At 37.7% G+C, this 25,494-nt stretch overlaps 2 protein-coding genes across 6 annotated transcripts in view; one reads left to right on the forward strand and one right to left on the reverse strand.

Annotated features, from left to right (window-relative positions):
* The window catches only part of LOC136348668 (somatostatin receptor type 2-like), a 127,850-nt gene that overhangs the window by 92,468 nt on the left and 9,888 nt on the right, over nt 1–25,494 (forward strand). Inside the window, exon 1 of one of the 2 annotated variants that reach the window (XM_066299689.1) lies at nt 8,153–8,287. The exons of the other annotated variant lie outside the window; for it this stretch is intronic. The gene's annotated coding sequence lies outside the window, so the exon portion shown is untranslated. Of the gene's footprint in view, nt 1–8,152; nt 8,288–25,494 lie in introns of those variants that run through there. 2 annotated transcript variants of the gene reach the window in all.
* On the reverse strand, nt 2,367–24,971 carry LOC136348670 (somatostatin receptor type 4-like). Of its 4 annotated transcripts, none has more exons than XM_066299694.1 (3): nt 24,760–24,971; nt 24,488–24,585; nt 2,367–3,524 (listed from the first exon to the last, which is right to left on the reverse strand). In XM_066299694.1, exon 3 carries the CDS (start codon nt 3,508–3,510, stop codon nt 2,656–2,658), a length of 855 nt encoding a protein of 284 aa, XP_066155791.1. In that variant the 5' UTR covers nt 3,511–3,524; nt 24,488–24,585; nt 24,760–24,971; the 3' UTR covers nt 2,367–2,655. The 4 variants fall into 4 exon arrangements, with proteins under 4 accessions (XP_066155791.1, XP_066155793.1, XP_066155790.1 ...); XM_066299696.1 differs by lacking the exons at nt 24,488–24,585; nt 24,760–24,971 and adding exons at nt 4,119–4,256; nt 8,316–8,504; XM_066299693.1 differs by lacking the exons at nt 24,488–24,585; nt 24,760–24,971 and adding an exon at nt 8,316–8,503.

Raw genomic sequence — 25,494 nt, forward strand, 5'->3', positions numbered from 1 at the left:
TTTTATAGAAAATATTCTTTTCCATACGGTAAATTAATTTAAAAAAAATAAAAAAAAAAATATATATATATATATATATATACAGTGGTGGCCATAGAAATGGGACCACTTCAAAAATTAAAATTTTTATTTTTACCAGTAAAGAGATAAAAAATTAGAACAAAAAAACTAGAACACATTTAATAATAAAGAAAACAATATACAAAAATATAATTTGACGAAAAATAAATAAAAGTCTTCAATAAAACAATAAAAACAAAATAAATATGTGGTCATAAAAATAGGACCGGTAAAACATTATAAAAAAAAAAGGAAAAAAAAAACAAAATTAGCAATTGACTATGGCCCAACGTTTAATTTTTGGTTGCTTCTCCCTTTTGGACAATCGCTGCCTTTAATCTTTTAGGCATTGATCTTATTAAACGCTGGCAGAGCTGAACAGGAATAGCTTCCCATTCCCGTTGGACTATGGACCACAGTTCTTCTTCATTTTTGACCTGACGACTCCTCACAGCAGCCTTAAGGGGTACCCAAAGATTTTCGATGGGATTCAGATCCGGCGATTGTGAAGGCCATGGCACAACAGAAATTGCTTCATCTTCAAAAAATCGTTTCACTCGCCTAGCCGTACGTTTCGGATCGTCATCTTGTTGATATTTCCAAATGAATGGCGTTTCTTCCGAAGTATAACATTTTTCATTATTTTAAGGTATTCCTCTTGGTTCGGGATTCCTTTTATCAAACAAATAGGACCAACACTGAACCAAGAGAAGCAGCCCCACAATTTTATATTACCACCTCCGTGTTTAAGGGTTTTTAGAGTGTGTTTCGGAGGCAATTCTTGTTTTGGTGGCCGCCTCACGTACCGTCCACCATCCGAACCGAACAAATTACTTTTTGTTTCATCCGAAAAAAGAACATTTTTCCACAATTTTCCGTTTTCATCTTCGTTTTCAAAACGAAGATGATTTTTCGCATATTTTATTCTTTTTAATTTGTTTATTTCTGATAGCAACGGTACCTTTCGAGCCACTCGGCCACGCAAATGGACTTCCTGCAATCGTCTTCGGACAGTTCCGGAACTTATTTCCAATTTTAGGTCCTTTTGAAGTTCTTTGGAACTTAAAAAGGGTTTTTTTTGGGATTCTCGCTTTATTCGACGGTTGGTCAAAATGGTTGTTTTCCCCTTACGACCTTTTTTTGTTGTTGTTCTTCACGTTCGAGGGCATTTATTGTTTATCTTCCTAGTTTTTGAGAAATTCGACGAAGGGAATTGCCCTCATCTCCAAGTGTCTGTGTTCCAATTTTTTCAGGTAAAAAACAGCGGTTTTTACGCCCCATCTATTTGCATGCTAATTATTAGAATGCATCAAAACGCTTCGAAATCATTAATTAGCTTTACCTTTCAATTGCTATCCTAATGAACGAGGAATTGTGACAGTTATTAAAAAAATAACGAGCTTCTAATACACTGGTCCTGTTGTTATGACAATCTTAGTTTTGACTGTCCAAACGAAACAGGGGAAGTACAATTCTGGTATGAGGTAATTCCCCTGGTTTCTATTGACGCACATAATTACCAACCTCGTAGAAGTTTAGGACCCTATTTGGAACGAGATAGAATAACTTTCAATAAACTTTTTTTCATTTTTAAAATTGAACCAGTAGCGGTCCTACTTCTATGAACGCCCTGTATATATATTATTTTAACAAATGTTCAAAACGGGGCCCGGTAACCTCGGTACATTTCTCAAAACGCACTCAAAATGAATTGTAAGTCTTAATTAAAGTTAGGCCTCCGGATTTAACAAGTTTACACTCTTTTCTCTGGGGAACTTTAAAAGAAAGTGTATGTACATAAGTGTTTCCACTACCCCCGAAGACATGAAGGAACGAAGTACAAATGCATGTCGAAGCACAGACAGTAGAACTTTAATAAGGAGTTATAATTCATTTTTAGTGCGTAGTGAGAGATGTATTGAGGTTAACGGTCGCCATTTAGTACATTTGTTAAAGTGATACTTTTTCTAAAATTAATTTAACGCATGAACAAAACGTGTTTCCCAGAAAAGTTGCCTATTTTAAGTAGTGTTTAACGTCCATTAATGAAGACTATAGGTGTCCATTCGAGGAAACAAAGTTGACCTTGAAATGACCTCGGCGACGTCATATAAGTCAGCATCGATTTTGGACGTCTTATTTCCCCTTCGATTTCCAGCAACCTTAATTTTTCTCTAAAATCGATAGGTGCTCGCGTGGTTGCCGGTCTCAAGTCAAACGGACCACCTGGTATGGCACACCTCGTTGGGATGTTTAATAGCTAGTTTTAGGACGCCCCTCATGCTACCGGGGAAATAAGAATTCCGTTTACCTGCTTCTCTTCTAGTAGTTTATTAAAATCACTAAACTCTAATCCAACAATGATCACATTCGTGTATAAAAATATGTTTGCGAAAACGTCAAAAAGGCATTATTCCTATTATTATTATTATTATTATTATTATTATCAAAATAATAAATACGGCAGTAGTTTTGGGTCGGCAGCGCACTTGGTGCTTACCACCATAATGCCAAACTAAAATTATAGCTTCAGTCTTCTAATGCTCTAATTGGTCCGTACCATATGTTATTGCTATGGATGTGCGCTATGATCAATTATAAGAGTACTACGTTTTGTTCCTTGTCCAGGTTTTCCGGGTTTACGTCCCTCGCTTCACAGCCAAATATCTTTCGGACGTACATCCTAAAGGACTTATCACAAGCAAATAACAAAATTAGCATAATCCAGGCCTGACTGTACGTTAAAACGAACGTTAAATGTTCAACCATGATGTCGATGGAAAACCTGAAATATCCTTGTCCGTACGTTATAACGGCATTGGGCAACCAACAGAGGAAATACGCAGTAATGATTATTAAACCAGTTTTGCTCCCCTCTTTTTGCTTTAATAGCGCAATTTTTATAATCCTCAAGAGATGAGTTATTACCACTGTAACGCCCAGTATAAGGAATGTAATGGCCGAACATAGCAGAGCGATAGGATAACTCAAACCGAGTATGCAGAATGATGTGGATGCAGTCGAGATGCTCAATATTAGGAGCCAGGCAGCGAAAATAATTAATATATTCTTTCTGACGTGCTTTACGAACTGCCAATCCAGAAGTAAAATTAGGGCAAATAGCAAGTTTCCGAACTGCATGCCGTACAAGCTCTCCTCCCAGAGGCACATACATTCGTAAGTCAGCTCATCAGTCATTCCCAATAAATTCAACGATAGCGGAACCAGCAGCATTATTCCAAAATTGCACACACAACAGTTTACTAAATACAAGTTCGACCGTGTTCTGAGGTCCACATATCTCAGAATAATCCATATCGTTAAGACGTTTGCCAAGGCGGAAATTAGGGCTGCAGTTGTGCTGACGATGTCCTGAGGAGGCACCTCGATGACCTGGACGTCGTCGTTACTCTCGAGGAATTCCATGCCGGTGGCGTTGGCCGGGTCCATTATTGTTCAAATATCTGAAATAATCATAATAATATCGATTTCAGTTCGACTCGTGTAGACGAACGATGCATTAGTATCTCCATAATGACATGATGAAGTGAATTATTGCCTTACGTTAGATCTTCAACAGAACGTGGATGGAGCCCTTTAATTCTGAAACTTCTCTCGTAAATTAACTGTAAGAAACCCTTCTACCTTTAACGAAAGCGTAATGTAGACTAATGAGAGATTGTTCATAGAAACTGCTAATAATAGAAGTCAGTCGAGTAATGTTCGCATGCAAGATAACTTAAGGTGGATTGTATGAAATTACAATAAAGGCTTTGAGATGTTACAAGTAGGTACGTGATATATCTCATAACAGAAACATTGAAAGAGCTGGTCGGAGTCACTTGTCACAACGAATAAAGTTATTTTATAGTTGTACTGTACAAGTTGTAACGTGTCATAATGGATACATTTCAGGGGTCAAAGCTCTGAGCAGGGTAATAATAAAATGCTAATGTTCACAAGGTCGAAAACGCACTATTTTCGATATATAGGGTGGCCAAGTTTGAGATGCGTTTTTCCCACGCACGTCCCGAGTTAAAACTTTTGAAATTCCTCACGCCTATTTCCGTCCAGACTCTCCGCAATGTCCAAATCGTCGGTAGCCATGTACAGGGTGTTGTGTTTACTTTTCGGGTCGTGTACTATTTTACGGGTTGCACTTTTTTAGAACACTCTGTATGAACTCTGATGCCGAACTAAAACAAACCCTGCGTTTAATAGTATTTACACAGTTATACTATAATTATTAGCATTAAAAAAAAAAATTATAAAAAATAAAATGAAGGAACTGAGCATGAGTCAGATTTGCCAAAGGTTGGTTAAACGTAACAGTTCTAATCGTCCAATATTTCAGTTTAATTTTTCTCCTCTATTAGTTACCAAAACATGTTTTCTCGACCTTTTTGAGATTGATCGTTTAGAAGCTCATTTTTGCAGCTTTCTCCACATTTCACAAAAATTATCGAAACCCTTCAGAGTTTAAGGATGATCATACGATTACTTATCTCACAACTCGGCCAGATGCCAGAATTTGCACATGTATTTTTATTATTATTTTTTTTTTAGTTATCATGTACTAGAAAGTTTAAGCTTATCTGGCACTAGAAACGAAGTGAATAAATCGGTAATAAAATTCGTGTAAAAATGAGAGATTAAAACTCCTAACCTTTGATGCGACCAATTTTAACATCCTCGTGCGTTAAACATCAAGCAGCAAAACATCGGAAAAGTAACAAATTCCGTACAGTCCGTTGAGGATAGTTGTTTTTACTTAACGGCAGACGAGTTCCCTTGCATCGACGATTATTTTAAAATCGATACTTTGAACTGTGAAAAAGAACTTAACGATTCAAATTATGGAAAAAGGTCAAGAATGCTGAGGATCGACGAAAATGGGCGGAAGTGGCAATTTGACAACAAAAAACTGAAGTTCACTTGAACAAGACCGTCCTCACGAGCGAGGGCCTCGGGATATGTCCTGAAAGGACTAGAAAGACCAGACCGGAATCCGAACAGTTTCGTCACCTCACGGGAAAATAATCTGGAAACTAATAAGGGACCATGAAACCATTCTGTCACATGAAAAAAAAACTAGGTAATTCCATTTGAAAATGTGACACTTCATGATTCCTCGGTTTTTGGGACACCCTGTAGGTTTCTCACAAATTTTAACGCGTTGCTTCATTTGCCGCATGTACACTTCCACAATCGTTGCTTTTTCTGAAATCGCAAATAAACTTGCAGAAGTCCGAGGGGCTGTTAGATGGACACCCTGTAGAATAATAATATCCAGGGTGTCTGCAAAAGCCATGCCGTAAGCTCTAGGGCGTGATAGAGAAGGCTGAAATGACTCTAGTACTTCATATAAAAAAAATTCCTAGCGGTCTTCCTCCTCAAGTTATTCGTTCTCAAAGTAAGAAGTAAAAAAAAGTATTGTTGCTTTAAGCTTTAAACAATTTTCATAACGACAATGAGAGTTTAACTAACTAGGAATCGTGCTCATTTTCATATGCAAATATACAAGGTGTTTCCTAAGTGCGGTGCACGGCTTGGGGAGCGTATTCTACGGCTAAAATAAAGGTAATTTCGTTGCATAAACTGTATCCCGAAAATGCTTCGTTGCGGAAATACAGGGTGTGAAAATTTCTTAAAAAAATTAAATTTTCTTTAATATTTCCGAAGTTGCTTGAGTCATTTTAATGAAGTTTTGCAGGATTTGAGAGTTAGCAACGGCGCGTATTTCACGCTAAAAACAGTGGCTGTTGTGTAAGCAGCGGCGTGCGGGCAGGATAATTGCCGGATATTTTAAAGGAAAAATGTGGTACGCCACTGTTCTTTTCCAATATTTTGTATATTTTGTTCCTTCTTTAATTGAGTGTTCTATTTGGAAGAGAAAAGGTCTCTCGACTTTTTTCCTAGGACGCACCGTTTTCGAGTAAATAAATAAAAAACATTGTAGCTGAATTTTTTCGTTCTTTTTTGTTATTCTTAAGAGGAGAAGCACATGTATGAAGATATGAATTTTTTTGTTGTGTATTTGCCTGTTTGGCAGCGAAATTGTCGACATTTTACAAGTCACCAACACCGTTTACTTATCTGTGCGTGAGACATTAAATTTCAGACAGTAAAATTTTCACACCCTGTATTTCCGCAACGAACCATTTTCGGGATACAGTTTATGTAACAAAATTACCTTTCTTTTAGCTGTAGAATACGCTCCCGGAGTTACGTACCGTACTTAGGAAACACCCTGTATATTTCATATGTTTCCCTTATACAGGGGAAGTCGAAATTTATCGTTAATATTTTAAACGAGTCGATAAAATCAGGTTTTTTTTATAGTTGGTTCTTTCGTAATTTTCCTGCAAAACGGTAATATGTTGCTTTGATGGACATCCTGTACCGTTCGTGGGAAAAACGCATTTTATTGGCGACATGCGCCGTAGATGCCAATAATTTGAAATCACATAAAACGGCAGTTTGTTGTCGGAAAGGTGGCGTTTTACAGCTAAAATTATTAAAAATGTTTGTTTCAATATTCAACGTCATCAACATGAATTATATTAACAACATCTTGGAGTTTGGCAACGAGGAGCATCTGGATATGCATCTAGTGTACGTACTCGCAAAAGGTAATGCTGGGGCACAGTCCAAGATGCTCATATTAACCATAATACACACCATTTTTGATTAAAAAAAAAAACTGCTATTTTAGTTGATTTCAAATTATTGCTTTGTTCATGTCGATGATAAACCGCCGTTGCCTCGGAAAGAGTATGAGATGTCGCTCGAAGAAGCGATTTTTTTGTAGAAAAATTACGAAAAAAATACAGATTTCGTTAACTTACTAGAAAAATGAATGACTTTGAATGACAAATTTTGACCTCCCCTGCATAACGAGGATATATGAAACCTCTCGTGACATACGAAAATAAGCACGACCATGATTTATTACAACCGCCCAACTTTCATTGTCGCCATAGAAATTGTTTGAGAGTTACAGAAAAAATACTTTTTCCAAATTCCTACCTTGAAAGCGCATAACTTGGTAATGAGGGCCGCAAGGATTTTTTTTAATATAATATACAGGGTGTCCCACAAGTGTTTCATTATATTTCAGTGGGTAATAGTACATTGAAAAATAATATGACTCCCTATATAAACCATATTCCAATAATGCTTCATTAAGAAGGTACAGGGTGTTAAACTTTACTTAAAAAATCGAACTTTTATTGATATATTCAAAACCGTTTGAGATATGTAAGTGAAATTTGGCATGTTTTGAGAGTTAATGTAGACGCATTTATTTGTGCAAAAGGGCTATTTTTCGTTTCACCAGTGACGTGCGTACGGGCACCTCTCAGCACATTTTTAAAGAGAAACATGGTGCGCCACTGCTTTTTATCAAAATAAAAATTATTTTTAGAAGTTTAATTTCATTTAGAAGAAAAATGCTCACTTGACTCTTTTTCGTCCGACGTATCGTTTGCCAGTAAAAAATTGAATACCGTCTATATGCACGATATTCTCTAAATGGTTTTAATAACATTAAGTTTGTTTTAAATATTATTAATTTGCTATAACATTATAGAAATTGTTCAAATCGGTGGCCATTTTGTTCAATACATAATTGAGCTCGCCTGTTCATTGATACTCTGATACGTTGAAATATTCCAGGTGTGTTTTAAGTTTAACACCCTGTATCTTCTTAATGAAGCATCATTGGAATATGGTTTATATAGGGAGTCATATTATTTTTCAATGTACTATTACCCACTGAAATATAATGAAACACTTGTGGGACACCCTGTATATGAAGCACTAGCCTCATTTTAGCCTCCTCTACAACCTCTAGAATTCACGAAGTGCCCTTTTCGGACACCCCGTATAATAAACTAAAGTGGTCACACACTGGATTTTTTTATTTATTTATTTATTTATTTTTTTTTATTGGATCCGTAGTGGTTTTTACGTTATTGAAATTACAACGTATAGAGATGCAAAAGGCGAACGGTTACCGATCAAAAACCTCCATCCAAGCTTACGCAACTGAAATACTTTCGCTTTCCTGAGAGACTTGCAATATCAATATTGCAGGACGGCAGGAAATTTAAGTGATTCTTGCACCCAATGTGTACGGAATGTGTTTGTTTTCCGAACCGTTTCGTCGGTTTTTCAATGCGAGATAAAGTGATATTCCGTTGATGCTGGACGCGAGTATTTCACGGTAAAGCTTTTATTATTTTTGTTCATACCTTCCTTCTCTCCTATCCCTAACAGTTCTTCTACACCGAATAAGTGCTGATATTGCGTTATGCACAGAAACACCACATTTGGAAGACAACTTGGCTAATATAAACAGAAGTACATAAGCGGAGTGTGTGAACTTTAACACTGATTTGTGGGTAGATGAATATCGACAGTAATTATTTCATTCGACTGAAGTACTCGATAGATATATGAATTACAGATTAGGTTAATCTTCAAAAATGTTTGTTGTTAATTATATGTTTGGAGCAGCGTATTGATAAAAAAAAAAACAGTGAAATAAACAGAAAATGGGTTTTGCTCCAGTAAAAGGAGATGTCGAGGGGCGAAATATGAAAATTCCACTGAATTCCACAAATAAAAAAAATGACGGGAAAAATGTCTAAAAACCCACTTCTCGAAGTCAATTTTTAAAATTCTTTGATTCACAATTTCCATATACGACAAACTGTGAGGCACATTTCCTCCCCCGCTTAACCGAACCCACCTGTAATCTATCAAGTACTACTTTCGAGATGCAGAGAGTCGAAAAGGTATTAAAAAAAAAAAAAAATAGTTGCTAAACGAAGAAATCTGCCGACGAATTCCGCAACGGTTTTGCAACGGGGCTCGCACTAGAACACGAGGCGAGTGACGCTTAAACAGGCCCAATTTGAAAAGCCTCGCTCAAAAATGTGAGTTAGAGAATCGTGCGTGTCGAGCTTTGAAGACCGTCATCAAGGCATTGAATGCGGCCAAAATGGCGATTTCCCCGCATTTTTCGCGCCATAGTCATGCGCACTAGCGTCACGGAACGATTCCGCTTTAGCCCAAGATGGGCAGATGCAGGAAGGTGACCGTCGCACCAGCCTGCATTTTTAAAGTTCCCCAAAGCCGTGATTCGTCTTCGGTGAATTTTAAATCGGCGTTTTTCCTTAATAACCCTTGCAACGTCTGAAAGATTGGCTTAACCCGATGGATGGGAATCCCAAGTTTAGGCGAAAAGATCACTATTCAAACCAGTACGAAAAAAATCGAATTAAGAAACCACGAGAGAACAATCGACAAAAATCTAACCGCTAAAGTAGGAAAATCGTTTTTGCAGCTTTAAGCGCGTGTCCCCCCAATCAAAGGCGATATGGGGACGACGCTGTCCGTCCGCCCTCAAACCTGAAAGTCAGAAATTACTGTCAGACCTCTCTCATCGAGATGCTTTAAACTTGCATCACTAACAACGATAAACTAATCGCTAGTGAAATTGGCCACTGTTGTCTGCGCGACGAAATCACATCTCAGTGACAAAAACAAAACCATTTCGGATATCAAATTTATATATTTTTTCTGATTAAAATAGCCAATGGCCTCTTATCAGCTATGGTGTTCAGCAATTTGTTATCTAATGTTTCCTATTTGGTACAAACTGATTTTAAAATTTCCCAATTTTATGTGCTACACAGGAGCTCGAACCACTCGGTTACCACGCAGATCAAGGGGCAAAGATCAAAGATCATAAAATTATGGATGAAGACTCTCACGTTAAGGAAGAATGAGTAGCTACCGCAAGGAATGAAAATAAGTTTGTTTTTTTTTCTTATCGGCACCGTCTGGAATTCTCACGTCATGGAACTCACCTTTTTCTAATTACTACGGCGTTTTAAGGTTCAAACTTGCAGTTTGATTGATATGTCAAAAATCCTGGATTTGCCAAGAACGCCCTTGGAACGAGATCTGCTCTTTTGATTGATAAAAACATACTTGAGAGTTCTACTGAATTTCGCTTAACATCGCCTACAGTCACAAAATAAACATAAATATACTTGCAAAATGTCTTCCAAGTGACGAAAAATGAAATATACTAGAAATTCATTTGTTTCCTTTCGATTATTTGTCTGTAACATTTCCCGGTAGTGTAATTTCAAACAATGGAAGCGCGAATTGGCCAGCACGTTCGCCAGATCTTGCCCCAACATATCATCGTTGATGGGGAACCATGATCGACCTCATTTGCAAATTTGCACCCCCGACCTTAATAATGTGCGAAAGAAGAACATCAGAACTTGCTTGAAAAGTTTGAAAGCTTGAAAGCTGTGCTTGAAAGCTGTACTTGAAAGTGGAGGATGAACTCTTCGAGCACCTCTCATGTTTTCCTTTATTAATTGTTTCTTACTTTGCAATGACTGAGCTTTAATTGGTCACGTGGACATCATCATACTAAAGAAAAAGCTGAATTGAAAAATATGAAAATCCAATATGGCGTTCATAGGAAACCACTAGTTTACGATGGTGGTGGAGAATCGAAAAGTCGAACTTCAAATATGATTCTCAAGCTGTAGAGCGACAAGTTCTTGAACTCTGTATTTGTCAATTTTACTCCAACTTGGTCATCTTCCACGGTTACCGCGATCCCCACAGTTGAGCTCTAAAAACGAACACTTCGTATGATAGAGCTCTGCTTACTGGAACGCGATCCGTGCCAGTAGATTCGGGAAACTCAAAGCGACGTGGGCAGATTCCACGAACACTGCAAACAACTTGACAAACACGCCGTCTACCAAGAAAATAAAGGAAAATGCTCCCGAAGAAAATTGGATAAGGAAGAAAACTGGAAGAGGAGAGCAAATGTTTGTGCATTTTTGTGGACTACTCTCAGATAAGTGCAGAATATAGATCGATAGATTCACTGACTCATCATCCGGCAATAGCTAAATGTGTTATATTTCTCGAAGGGAAAATGAATAATTCAAGAGATCAAGATGGTAGAGAGAATTCACCTATGATGAATATCTCAATGATTTTTCGGTCCTCCTATGCGAGATGTCGATTTCTCTTTCGATCCAATAACGCAAGTAGATTAAAAGGAAATAAGCGACTAGATGTTTTCTCCTGCTAATTCATTACATCGATACATTACTCTTCTACTAACAACAAGTCATTAACCACTTAATGCCGCAATTAATGGAAAAACATGTTAATCGATACCTCCTTGTTATGACCAGTGAGATAACAATGACGCTTTTAAAGATTTTGCAGGAAGTACGTTTACTCCGCTGGTTTTAGCTACGTTTCGATGACGAAGGGGTTTCACTGCTTTTTAAAATTCAGCTTCACTACGACCATTCGTACGGCGTTCGTCCTACGCCACTTCCGTATCGCCCCGTCACCTAGGAACCATGTGGACCATCGCCGTGCCGAGTAAACAGCGTCGTCAAAGGGTCAAAGTGTTGGTTGGGCCATTTTTAAGGTCCAGTAATTTCAAAACAGATACGCCACTTTGACTGCACCTCGCAAACTCGTTCATTTTCAGACCCATTTAATTGAGTTTTCTAACATAATTAACTGCAATTTGAATATTTTCAGTCCCGAAACGGTTTGGGGTCAATATGTGCACGCGATTTTGAGAGCTTGATTGGCCTGCAGTAGTTGAAGATATGGACAAAAATTATCTACTTTTTTCCATTTCTATCGCGAATGATGTCATAGTAGCTAGTCAATATTTACTAACCAGAGATCGAGTGATTTTGCTTGGTGTACAGGGTGACTCAACGAAGCTGAAAAGTAACTTAACGAGTCCCACTTCAAATTTACTTCCAAACTGAATATGCTAAGTATGCGGCCATGAAACATGCGTATTTTTATAACGTTTAGAGCCTACAGCGTCGCTCAAAAAAACGCGACTTCAAGGCTACATTTTTATGGCACACCCTGTATTTGAGTGGCCTGCTGCGTTGTAACCGTAATGGTAAACCTTTTTATGTACAGTTGAATATGCCAATCTCTCATGGTTTAGGAGATATCGAAGCTTTCTCGAGAAATTGTCATTTTCAAGTTTTATCTGTTCACACATGGCATCTTTCGAAACAAAACCCTGAGGGGACCTACTGTTTAGGCGCTAACATAAAAAAAAAAACAAAAAGTCACTTTTTTTAGATGGAACACCCTATATATTGGAAGCTTGCCCAATGGCATGTAGAAAAACTCTTCACTAGAGTAAGGTATGACCTTTCGGACTTAAAGGGAGCCAGTTGCTCGGCGCGATCAAATCTTTTTATATGAATCCGTCCATAGTTGAAAGAGGAACATACTGCCATTATTGGTCCCACAATTTATGAGGATAAAACGAACACTAAAAGTGGGGAACCCAGATATCCCACAGAAGCTATCGATAAATTCAATATTTGCTTATTTTTCTGGGGGCACTCCTAAAGACCTATAAATATATCATAGATTCCGGGCCATAAACGAGACTCACGAACTACACTGGCCGTCGGGGTGTAAGGCCCTTTTATTAAAATCGACGATCAGCTCAAATGTTTTACCACTGTGAGATATTTTTTTCAATATTCTATGCCTATACCTGCGAGGAGGTTGGATAGATGCTGGACCGTGAATATCCGATAAACTGAAAGAGCTGGTTGCTTGAAAGAATAATCCTGCAAGAGAATGAGGCTCAGAAAAACTTACTGCATACGTCTTTTCGCATATTGAGATCTGTTACGTACACGATCTGACGCTCCTGATCTAGCTTGGTGGCTGGCTCTTCGAATATGCAAGGAGGCTCCAATTCGTGACGCACCATTGAAGTCTCGGGGACCATAAAAGATCCGGGGTCGCTTAATTTGAAGCAAAGCTGCACAGCTTAGTGCCCGAGAAAAAAAATTTTCAAGCCGGAATGTCGAAATACTTCCGGAGGTGTCCAAAATAATCGAAATTTTGCTATATAATTTTTATTTTGCCCGAATTTATTTGAAGAGGTACTTGAAAATAAATGACATTTCGAAATCCAAGTGGAATTCCACTTCCAACGTTTCGTCTTTGCGCCATCATCGTGGTCAATTTGACTTTTTTTAATACGGACCTGGATTTTTTGTCCCGCCTTTTATTACAGGTTGACGTATTTGACACGTGTCACCAGCCTTGCTCCCAATCCCAGCGCAATACGTAAAACTATCGAATACGGCACTGCAATAAGTTTAATTACAAAAATTAATCGGGCAGTTCGGCAGGTGCCTTTCTTCGCGCTTAAAACGTTAAATTAGTTGCATGCGCTTTTTCCATAAGCATTTCGTTAATTAGAAAATTACACGTAACGAATTAATTTCGGGGATAATTAAGTTTGCATAAGCGCTAACGACTTACAAATTAAATATGGGAATAATAGAGCGAAGATGACGTTGTCATGAAAAGGTGATGACACCGATACAGGGTCGAATTTAACTAATGTGCGTGACGAATGTCGGAAACCCAGACCCGTAAGGAAACACGTAAGAGAGGAGCGACGGCGATATCAAATTGGATATTGACAATAAGCGATGGAAATGCACATGGAAATGCTAGTGATTTTGTGCAGTCCTTTACAGGGATCGCCATAAAAATTTAATGTCTCGCTACAGGGTGTCCCCAAAAAAAGCGGATTTAATGGTGCGTCGCTCGATCTGAGTGGGCATGGAAAAATTCTAAAAACACAGTTCGATTCGCCGTTCCCGCCTAAAGGGCAAACAAGCCGAGCCGAGCAAAAAAACCAACATAAATATCACTAAAAAACCGTATATGTGTGTGTGTGTTTAACGCTCGCCACTTTGACTATCGCAAAACGATCAATTTGGTAAAGAGTTCGCCAAATAGCGATTATTCGGGATATGCTGAAGCCCATGCATGTGTCATTCAGATCAATAGATTTGCTTTTTTTACGAGTTTGTTGCCCCCTCCAAATTATTGTTTTGCTCGGCGTTGGATTCGTTGTATTGGTCGCGCGGTGAACACTTCAAGTCTGAATGAAGCTGAATAATCCGAAGTTTTGCTTTCGTTGCTCTAGTAAGCTCGACTGAGCCGACCGTTGTCGAAATTGATACAGGGCGTCCACTTAACAGCCCCTCGCCCTCCCATCGATTTATTTGAGATTTCATAAAAAATCACTCATGGGGACATACAGGGTGGGCCACGAGTAACGCCTCGGAATTTCATGACAAAGCCAAGAGATTTTCTAATTGTTTCTTTTTTGAGGTGTGTACAGACTAACTAGAGCTACATTTTCAAATTATTTTCAAAGTATACAGGGTGTCCCAAACACATGTAATTGATCAGAGCTGCATTTTTTTTAATGGGATCCCCTGTATATTATATAATTTTTGAACTCGACCATTAAAATAAAATTAAGTTGTATTAAGGTTTATGGTATCTAACTCTAGCGGTTTTTGAAATAATTCAGTTTTTGTCAAGGTGCAACATAATCTTCAACACCCAATCTCCCATGCCATATTTAAGTTTTTAAAACTAAATTTTAATAGGAAACCATCAAGGGACCAAATTTTGTACCGCAAGTTTCAAAAAGTCGGCGAATTGTACAGGGTGTTCTAAAAATCTAAAAAGCTAGATCGCCTGACCTTGCCCCCATGGATTATTTTTCATGGGGGTGTGTAAAAAATGAAGTTTGTAAGATTCCTCCTACCACGACTGATGATATGAAAATAAGAATTAGAAATGTTTTTACCTCTATTACGCCACAAATGCTGGAAAATGTCAGAAAATCTTTTGAAGAAAGAATCAAAATATGCATAGAAGAAAATGGCGATCATGTAGAACACCTGATATAAAATTTTTTAATTATACTTAGTTTTCTGCTTTTTGTTAATATTGTTAAAATTGTAATATACGCAGGTAAATAATTAAATTGCATTGATATCTTAGCAATTTCATATGGCATAACGTTGAAATTGGGGATTTAGATATTTTTTTAAAACTGTATGTTTTTTCGCGGAAATGAGCAGAGCTAGATGTAGGGAATCCTAATGATATTCGATAGATAAGTAAATTTGGCGTCTAACAGTAACACAACATACCGGGTGTCCCATTTAAATTAAAAAAGTTATTAACAGTTAAAAGTTGAACGAATTTGGCGCTATTTTTAGAACACCCTGTACAATTCGCCGACTTTTTGAAAGTTAGAGTACAAAATTTGGTCCCTTGATGGCTTCCTATTAAAATTTAGTTTTAAAAACTTAAATATGGCATGGGAGATTGGGCGTTGAAGATTATGTTGCATCTTGACAAAAACTGAATTATTTCAAAAACCGCTAGAGTTAGATATCATAAACCTTAATGCAACTTAATCTTATTTTAATGGTCGAGCTCAAAAATTATATAATATACAGGGGATCCCATTAAAAAAAATGCAACTCTGTTCAATTACATGTGTTTGGGACACCCTGTATACTTTGAAAATAATTTTAAAATGTAGCTCTAGTTAGTCTGTACACATTTCAAAAAAGAAACAGTTAAAAAATCTCTCGGCTTTGTCGTGAAATTCCGAGGCGTTACTCGTGGCCCACCCTGTATACAGGGCGGTTCGTTAACAATGGGACAACCGATAGCTAGAGGTACTACGTGTCAAATGGTGGGAATTGCAGAAAATATGCCTTGCCCGAAAATTGACGGTTTCGGACAAACACAGGGTGTTGAAAGTTAAAATTTCGATTTGATTTTTGCAATTATTCTGAAAACATCTAAGTCGGACGCTTGAAAATTTCTAGAGTAATGTTTTTTAGGTCACGAGTAAAATGCATTTTTCACCTTCGTCCTTACAAATAGATTGTTATAATTTATCAAAATTAGACACAGTATTCGGCATATGGATTTTTCTCGAAGACGGATTGAGATATCGAAACGAATCATAAATACACAATTATTGACATAATACTTGCTCTTTCGGATTTTGAACCAAATTCTATATTGGACATACAGGGAAAAAAATTATTTATTTTAAAATCCATAAAATTGCCCGTAAATGGCGCCCTCCAGAAGGAGCGTCAAATTTTTGCAAAATGTATCCCATTCAACGCCTAAAAAAACATAACTTTACAAGTGTCTAGCCTTGACACGTTCAGAATAATGGAAAAAAAATTAAAATTTTGGCTTTCAACACCTTGTATATATCCGAAACGATCGACTTTCGGATAAGGCATACTTCCTCAAATCGCCACCATTTGCCGTGCAGTATCTCCAGCTCGCGACAGTCCCATTGCTAATGAATCACCTTGTAAGCGACTAACGAAAATAAATTCAACCCTACAGGGTTGTCCCAAAAAAATGGGGTGTCATAAAGTGTCCCGTTTTCCAATGGAACCTCCTGCATTTTTTCCACGTGATAGAATCGTCTCTTGTTCCTGTGTTAGTTCCTATAGTCCGTCGTGCAAACATAAAATACCTATGTAAACAAATGAAATGCGTGATAGCTAGAGTGGTCTGCGCTGATTGGTCGGTTATTTCGTCCGAACGACGGTCGCGTCACAACTGCGCCGGCGTTTCACGGGGTTTTCCTGTTTCACTGTAAATGGAGAGATTTTATTGCTAACATTGCGGGGTGGATAATAATTTATCTGATAATGCCCTTTTGGTACACTCGACTTCAGTTTAAGTAGTCGTTAAGAGACATAATGTGTCAAAAGAGCTTGCTTAAAGAACTTTTTCAATGTGACCTGACTACGGTCCTGTTCAACATTGTCGTCTTGAGTGGATCACGCGAATGTGCCATGCATTCGTTTACATAGATATTTTATCTTTGTAAGACATGAGTATAGATTTTTTTCCTTTACTTTGAGATGCAGTGGCTCGAAGCTGTGGCATTTTAAAGGGATTTTAAACATTTGCAGTGGCTCGTAAAAAATTAATGCCCCAGTTAACTTAAATCGGATTTTGATCATTTCAAGATGGAGTCTCGTGTAAGATCGCTTTAGCCGGCACGAATACTCATTTGGCCAGAAATGCATACGAGGTGTCCCCAATAACAACTGTAATTTCCAACTTCAGTTTTCTCCATTTAAACATAAAATGATGTCGCATTTGCCTTAAATAATTATGAAATTGTTAATTATTCGATTGAATTTTCCCCCCGGTTCCAAGTCCAGGTAGTTCTGAATCGTTAAAGAGTTCTGCAATAGATGGTAGAGGAAAGTTCAAATTTCGCCCTGCGAACTCTGAAGTGTTTCATGAAGTATGTTCTTTTCAGAGGTTTTCTTCTCGTGAAATTCTGCCCCTTTACATGCCACTTGCTACTTGGGGTGTTACTTCGTACACATTCCAAGGAAAAATAAATATTCCTACGTGATTTTGAAAAATCCCTTCATCATCGATGGGCCATTTTTTTAAAATTTTTTCTATAAATTAGAAAAAAACTTAAATTGCGCTTTTATCTTAAGAAATGACACTTATCATTTACAAATGGAATAAAATCGACATAAAATTGTGTATATCAACGTTAAAAAAAACTAACGTCCTATCTCTGGACATGAATAAATCTAACAGATATTCAAAGCAGTATACTGCATTCCACAAGTTAGACGTGCTTCGAATTACATTCTTGGCGCGATATCTCTGATATAAAGACAAGACCAGAGGATTAAAAAATTAAATATTGCGGCTAGGAAGGCTCCATGGACACCCGAATTGGTGAGAGGAGATATCGAAGAAAATACTTAGTGGGGACTTCGGTGCGGACTCCATATTCGGGGCACCCTGTAAATTCGACGGACGTGGAACAGTATTCAATCAGAGGTTTTATTTTTAACTGAAACTTCTTCCTTTCGTGATATTTTTCCATGAAAGCGTGCGAGTGTAAGGAATGCTTTTTCCAACGTCCTACGTTTACAGTTTATCGCCCACTGCTAGCTTTTTTAATGATCACCTACATATTTTCATAATATCAGGAACTTAAAGTGTGGACCTTATTTATCGGATTTATTTATCACTTTATCAGATTTTAATGGGTTCATTTTTGAGTTTTACAAAAAAGTGGAACGTTTCATTGAAAACTGCAAGTGTCTACATAAACCGTGAACATCACTCTTCTGCTCCAAGCCCTTTCTATACATATATTGACGTGATCTTTCCCCCCTTGCCTCCAACCTTTCAATTTTTTGCACTTTTGAGGCACTTTTTCTAGTTCCTGATAGGACGGTCCTGCATCCGTTAAAAATCGAACTGAAAATTCTGTTAGCGCGGTCCTGCTTTTTCTTAAAATCAGTCAACTATTTTCACTAGTGCGGCCTAAAGGGATGTTCCTCATTTCTTAAATCAAAAATAATAAAAAGGGCACCTTGGCCTTGCCGCACTGAGGCTATTGAAAAACGCTATTGAACACAACAAATGTTTAATATACAGGGTGAGTCGGGAGGATCGTGCCAAACTTCAGGAGTGTGTTGTACGTGAAAAATAAATGTAAAAAAACTCAAATGTTGTTATCCGATTTTCGTTTGTTTACAAGTTATAGCGTAAATAAAATTAAAACATAAAATTTAAAAAAATCATAAATTTCATAAGAAATTCCATAAATTAACCTTTGGATATCATAATAAATGTTCAAAAATATCGCCATTAACTTCTAAACATTTTCGGCTTCGTCTATGAAGAGCATTCGTTGCGCTCCTGATTGTTTCATGTCTTTCTTTAATGGCAGCTGCAGCATTTCTAATGCGTCGAATTAGTGCATCTTGAGTGTCCACTTTCACTCTGTACACTTCAGTTTTAAACCAACCCCACAAACAATAGTCTAATGGTGTGAGGTCTGGAGATGTTGGAGGCCACCACGACCAATCCAACGTCCAGGAAACGTTTCGTCTAAATGTTGCTTAACCTTTATGTTTTAATTTTATTTACGCTATAACTTGCAAACAAACGAAAATCGGAAAACAACATTTGAGTTTTTTTACATTTATTTCTCATGTACAACACGCTCCTGAAGTTTGGCACGATCCTCCCGACTCACCCTGTATAATACATAAAAAATTGTAAATTCTATTAAAACGACTTTTAACACGGGAATTAAGCGTTAAACAGACTAGCGACAATGGCCGACTCCCGATTTTCAAAAATCTACCTTTTTAGACGATCCAGGAAATATACAGGATATCTCAAAAAGTTGTGCACAAAGTTCTACCACAGATTTCTGAGGCAAAAATATGACGATTTAAAAAAACTTGAACGAAAAAAATGGCGGTTTTTTAAATACAGCACGTCAAGGCGAATATTAAAAAAAGGTAAAAAATTTATGACTTTGTTTCTAGTGCTCCTATCCGATGTCGCATCGGGGGTTTTTAGGGGCGCGAAATCAGAATCCATTTACATTTAGAGGGCGTAGTCAGCGCGAGGTGAACTCCTTTTAAAGGGGCATAATTTTTTTATGACCCGGTATAAATCTTGTATATCGCTAAATTTGTGTTTTCCTATATGCTTTATGATGCAGAGGTGTGTTAGTACAAGTCACTACGGGCATTTCTTCTTGAGACATTTAAAATTGAAAGTTCCTTGCAAGTCTTCAAAAATAAATCTAAAATACATGTATATTCGTACGGTGCAGTAAAATAAATAAAATACTAGCGTAGTCGACTCAGAACATGAATATTTAAAAAAAAGATGAAAGCTGAAGATTGATTGAATATTTTGATTTTTTTAATTTCATATATTTTTAAGTTCTTTTTTCAAGGCATGCAGCGAACTTCAAACTATAAATATATCTAGAAACAATGCCCGTGGGGACTTGTACCAAGATACGTTTTTATCATAAAACGTGTAGGAACATAGAAATTTAGTCATAAATAAACTTTATACCGGGTGTTGGAAAGTTACGCCGCTTTAAAGAGGTTTTACATAGCGCTGACAGTGCCCTCTACAACGTGCATCGAAAATGTCAACGAACTTTGATTTCTCATCCCTAGATGCGTTCAGGTAGCAATATTGCAAATCAATTGACCACTTTTCTTTTCATAATACTCACTTTGACGTCCTGTATCATGAAAACCGTCCACTTTTGCAATTAAAACAAATTGGGTCAAAAACGTCATGTATTGGCTTCAGAAACCTACAGGAGAACTTGGTACAGGCCTTTTAGAGACACCCTGTCTAATTTTCGCACTTTCGAACGCATGTTTTCTAAGATATTCATAGATTTACGCTCGTTTCGCGTAGAGCATTGTTCGTGCAATTATACAGGGTTGCTCGTTAGTATGTCAAAATTGGATATCTCGGAAAGTATGAGTTTTACAAGAAAATGTCTCATATCGGTGTTAACGATCATTAAGAGGTGCGCATTTTGAAATTATTTTCAAATATACAGGGTCCATCACGAGAGTGTGGTACCATAAAATTATGTTAAATTTGATCTCGCCAGTATATGAACCACATTCAGTGACTGCGATCTCACCTACTGAACCATTAGCGTCCCGAAGTGCATACCTGGAATACTGAGGGTGCACGAACAGGGGAATTTTCTGCAAAGCGCAAGATCGTCACTTTTTGAAGTATTATATAAAGAAAAATATCTGGAGAATATCACGAGTCGGCAGGGCTTATCTTCTGGTGCAAATTCGAGTCAGGAAAGAAAGATGGATGTAGGAAGAAATAAATTGCGTTGTTTGCGAAACATTTACATTTGAGAGTATACGTGAATGCAGAACATTGCGGCGCTATTCGGATTATAACACACATGTACATGTGTCTGAGGGGATGAGCACAGACGCCACTTCAAGACCAAGATTAAAGCAATTTACCAAGTTTTATGAATGGCTTTATAAGAATGCGTTAACATTATCCCTGTGTTGTTAACATGAAACGTGCTAGTGTCAACAGTTTTTTAACACACTTTATCTGTGCCGGGGGGGCTCCTGCTCGTATTAGCGTCCACGCAGGACTAGAGAGCGAAACATGACTAATCCGATTTAGTTGTGCAGAAAAAAATCAGCATTTTCCTAGTAAAAAAAATTCGATAGATCAATACGTATTCGTGTATTTCACGGTAATTTTGGAAAACGAAATCCAACCTATGAAGCCAATCTTTGACGCTCTTATAAAATCGATCCTCAGGATCACAAAATCGTGCACTGGCAACTTTATCTGAACGATAATTTCAATAGAGACTGACTTTCGCCGTTTTCATAGATATTATTCTATTGGTCAGTTTGCTAGGAGTTTGACCTGCTGACCGAATTCTTGGGTCCAGTGTTCTAGCATTCACGGCGTCAAGTCCAATAACAGATTAATTCACGTGACAGTCTCATTCTACCGTTAAATTCCGACGAAAAAGTTCAAATCAGCTTTCTTACCTCGAAAATTTAATGCAGGCCCGAGATTACTCAGGTCGCTCAATAATTTAAATCACCAGCAGCGTCACATACGGTATGTGCAACCGAAACTCCCGAATTTGCTTAATTTAAAAATAAACTACTTTGATTAATAAAAATTAACTACTTTGATTGCTCTCTCCAGTTTAGGTCAGTGGTTCAAAAAATCAGGTGAAATCATCATCATCATCATCATCATTTATTGTTAAGTTAATTCTGTGTTAGCCACATTTTTAAAAATAATTAATTCTTTCAACGGAAAGTCCAAATTAACTCTAATGCGAGCCAAAGTAGTACGCACGTTCACAACATGAAAAAGACATTCAGGATTTTTTAGTCCAAAAAAGCGTAATTATTTCCCAGTAAGCTATAAACAATTGGAGAGTTCATATAAACATTTACAATATGTTTCATTGTTGCTATATCTAATCATTATCGATTCATAAGTCTTTGCTATCGAAATTGCACGCATCAGTCAAGTTTTCACTAACGAATCACCAATATTTTTCACATTTTAGTTTACTTTCTTTGAATCCACGTGAATGTGTGAGTCCGTTGGTTTTTAGTAATTTATCGAAATATTAATGAACGACAGGAAAGTGAAACTACGACAAAACATCAAAAAGTGACCAAAACTATTTCGGCTTCTACGAGACGCCATTTGAATATCCTCGTTATTCCCCTGTGAGCTTTAAAAGACACCATTATTAGGCATGTTGACTGGCTGTGAAGCACGTTTTCTCGCCTTTTTTTTAACAATTGCGGAACAGGTTAATAATGACGCGTATGTGGGCCGTTATTTACCTAGTGCGCTAGTCGACCACAATGTCGTCATCATCTTCATTGTTGTTTTACCGACGGTTGCCGTGGAAACGAACATCAAATGCCAGCCGCCGTTCATTTTATGATTTATAACGCGTTGTTTTTTCGTATTTTGACTTTAATTTAGGTAAATTTGTTGAAATTTTGTCCATTTTAATAGTGCAAAAACTGGTATATACACAGCGGATGTTATTTATGATCACTCACGTTTTAAAATTAAACTTTTTTTAAACTCGACGATTAGGTCAATATTCATGTCTTTATCGGCCTAGGTGTATAATACATATTTGCAAAATTACTTTTTATCAAGTTGAAGTTCATATAACGTTATGAGGGCTGATTGTGTTTCTTTCAAGCGACCAACAGTCTTTCCACGGACCAGATAAACGAGAACTTTTCGGATTTCGACATCATTCGATTTATATCAATTTGAAGGTTTTAATTCAGGCTTTCACAAATGTTATTTCCACATAACACGTGAAATTAATAGCTGTTTTTATTAAGGAATTTCGGCATTTACATAGGGCAACTCGCACAAGACTTTGCTCCGCGAGCGGGGCTACCCTTAGCAAATGTGGTCAAAATTTTGAATTGCCGCCCCCCACTCTCAGGAAGTTTGTCGACCAGGAAGGTCCGCCGCCTTTTCTGGGCTTTCGATTTCGTGGTCACAACCACTTTCTGGTCATTTGCATTTACCGTTCTATAATATTTTCTATAACCATTATAAACTGTGTACGAAAACTCAGACAACGCTGAAATATCTCAAAAACTATGCGACTTGCGTAAAAACCCCCTGTATAAAAATCGGAGAAGTTTAAAAACTCCACCATTCCGCGGTATTTGCGAATATACGGGGTGTGCCACGAAGTAGCTGCGAATCGAAGTTATATTTTTTTACGAAACGGCTCACATTCTGGATATGTCTCACGTGACATGTTCTACGGCTAATTCTAGTGGTTCGGCAGCGACAGCAGGTGTGAAGAAAACCAAATCGACTTATTTTTGTTGGATTAAATACTCAAAATGTGCAGATTCGTCAAATCTGCCGTCCTAGAAGACGATCTTGAGTGCTATTAATAAGGGCAGTAATGACTTGTCTTTTTTTTATAATCTAACTAGTAATACGGCTTACAATCTAGCTCATTGTCAAACCGTCTAGGGGGCACATTTCGGGCACTTCTGCCATGAAACATAACTTTATTTACACAAGAACAACTTCTCCTCCGTTATTCCCTTTAGTTTCACAACAGCTGCTGAGTCGCTAGAGTCACAGAAAGTGTTAGATGAAATGTGTTCAGAATGCGGGGATGAATCGGAAAATATCATAGAAGGTTAGCCCGTTCCATAAGAGAAAACGTACGCAACTTCAATTTGCTGCCATTCTGTGATGAACCTTGCATAGTTCTGAATACTGCAGAATGGTAGAATTTTGTAACTCCACTTTCCATATAAGGCATTTTTTGAAAAATTTCACATTGTTTTAGATATCTCAGGGCTGCCGGGCGTTTCGTACACAGTGCATTTTTTGAGCGATCTAATGCTGCTTTCAAAAGTTTAAAAAGTAACGATTTGTTAGAAAGTCAACAAGGGAGATGAGGGGGTGATTACTGTCGAGAGCCGTACGGTAAAAACTACTGAAGTGAATTCAGAATATGACGTTTCCAGCTGGTAGGTTGAAGCCTCCACCTGTTCTATCGATATATTTCACGGATTCGACGCCACTGAAGCTCGAAGCAACGTCGATTTGGCGAAGTAGAAAAATGGTGCGTTAGCCCCGGAAACGTATAGGGGCGCGCTGTGGAAAATTCAAATAAAATATTCCTCACGATTAACTTACTCAGTTCCTCCAACTCAGAGGGTGAGTCCATGCGTGTCTCGTAAATATAAATGAAAGTCGAATTTGTAAATGCAGAACTGCAAGCGAGCTTTAAACATCCAGTAGAAACGCTCTTCTCCTAGATGGACGTATGGGAACCCGTGGTTCTCGCAACGACTACAGCTTTGCAGTTGTCACGGCGTGTTAGTATTTTTTGCGCAACAATTGCCGAAAAATGGCGTGAAATAATTAAAATTGGAAATTTCTTCCATTTGCACGAAACCAACTATGTAGCTTCGGGAACGCACAGTCGAAAAATCCAATGTAGCAACGATAATTAAATTAAATTCAACTTAAATAAATAATCTGCTGAGCACTGGCCGTGTGTTAGAAGGTATAACGACACTCAGCAATATAATAACTACTCAATACTTACATAGCTGTTACGGCGTAGCCATAGGTATGTAAAGACGTAACCTACAGTAAATCTCTTAATGCGCACATCTGAATTTCAGTTGACACAACTTATATGGCCTGAAACAAAACAGAAAATACCAAACAGCGAACCACAGAACCTCGACTACCAAAACATTAATATGACCTTTAGACTTTATAATATCTTTTAAATGGTGCCCACGCTCAAATGGACCCCAGCTGCTTGATAACAAAAGAGGCTTATAGTAGTAACTACTTTCGTAACTTTTTTACCTGCGTACGTCTTTTAATGAACAAGGGCTACAAACACAATCTCAAAGATATACAACTTGTGGCTCTCCTTCACTGGGCAAAAAGGCATTAAGGATTCTGGTTGGACCGCAACTATAGATAAATTACGGTATTATTAGTCAATTAAGACTATTTGCACTGATAATCCTGGGAATAAATTGACGGTCAAACAATACGTGTTCAAATAGATTTATTTACAGGTTAACTACAACAATACGCACATTACCAATAATTTACATCTACAGTGAAGTGGGAATGAATAATGAATATTTAAGCAAATATTCGATTTTGTTTTCTGCATAAACAACGTTCGATTCATTAGAAAAGTGAATCATGACAATATGAAGAGTTTGATCCAGTTCGGATTTACTGGTACTCGGGAGTTTTGCTCTCGACTGTTTTCAGCCTTCCGGAGGGTCGAAAGTGTGAACTCCGCGCAGGTCGCCGCCGCGAAAATACAGTGGCTCGCAAGACTGCGCTACCAAACACCCAAAAATTAATTAATTTAGTTGTTTAGCCTTAGTCGTGTGCGCAATCTAAGTTTGTTGCGTCAAAATACAATCAACAAAGGCCACGTTTTTCCGGTTATTTTTCAAAAACTCTCAGTGATCCAGATTAAAAGCTTCCAGTGCAAGTTTGAGTTTGACCCCGTTCGCTTTAAAAATGGCTGCTTTCGGCGACGGACACTAAGACTTGTGGCTATTTAAATCCGAGTAT

Source organism: Euwallacea fornicatus, chromosome 34 (genome assembly GCF_040115645.1).
Source record: "Euwallacea fornicatus isolate EFF26 chromosome 34, ASM4011564v1, whole genome shotgun sequence".
Lineage (NCBI taxonomy): Eukaryota > Metazoa > Arthropoda > Insecta > Coleoptera > Curculionidae > Euwallacea > Euwallacea fornicatus.

Excerpts from the sequence above, each read along its gene's own strand:
- LOC136348670 (XM_066299694.1), bottom strand. The coding sequence starts at position 3,510 with ATGGACCCGGCCAACGCCACCGGCATGGAATTCCTCGAGAGTAACGAC.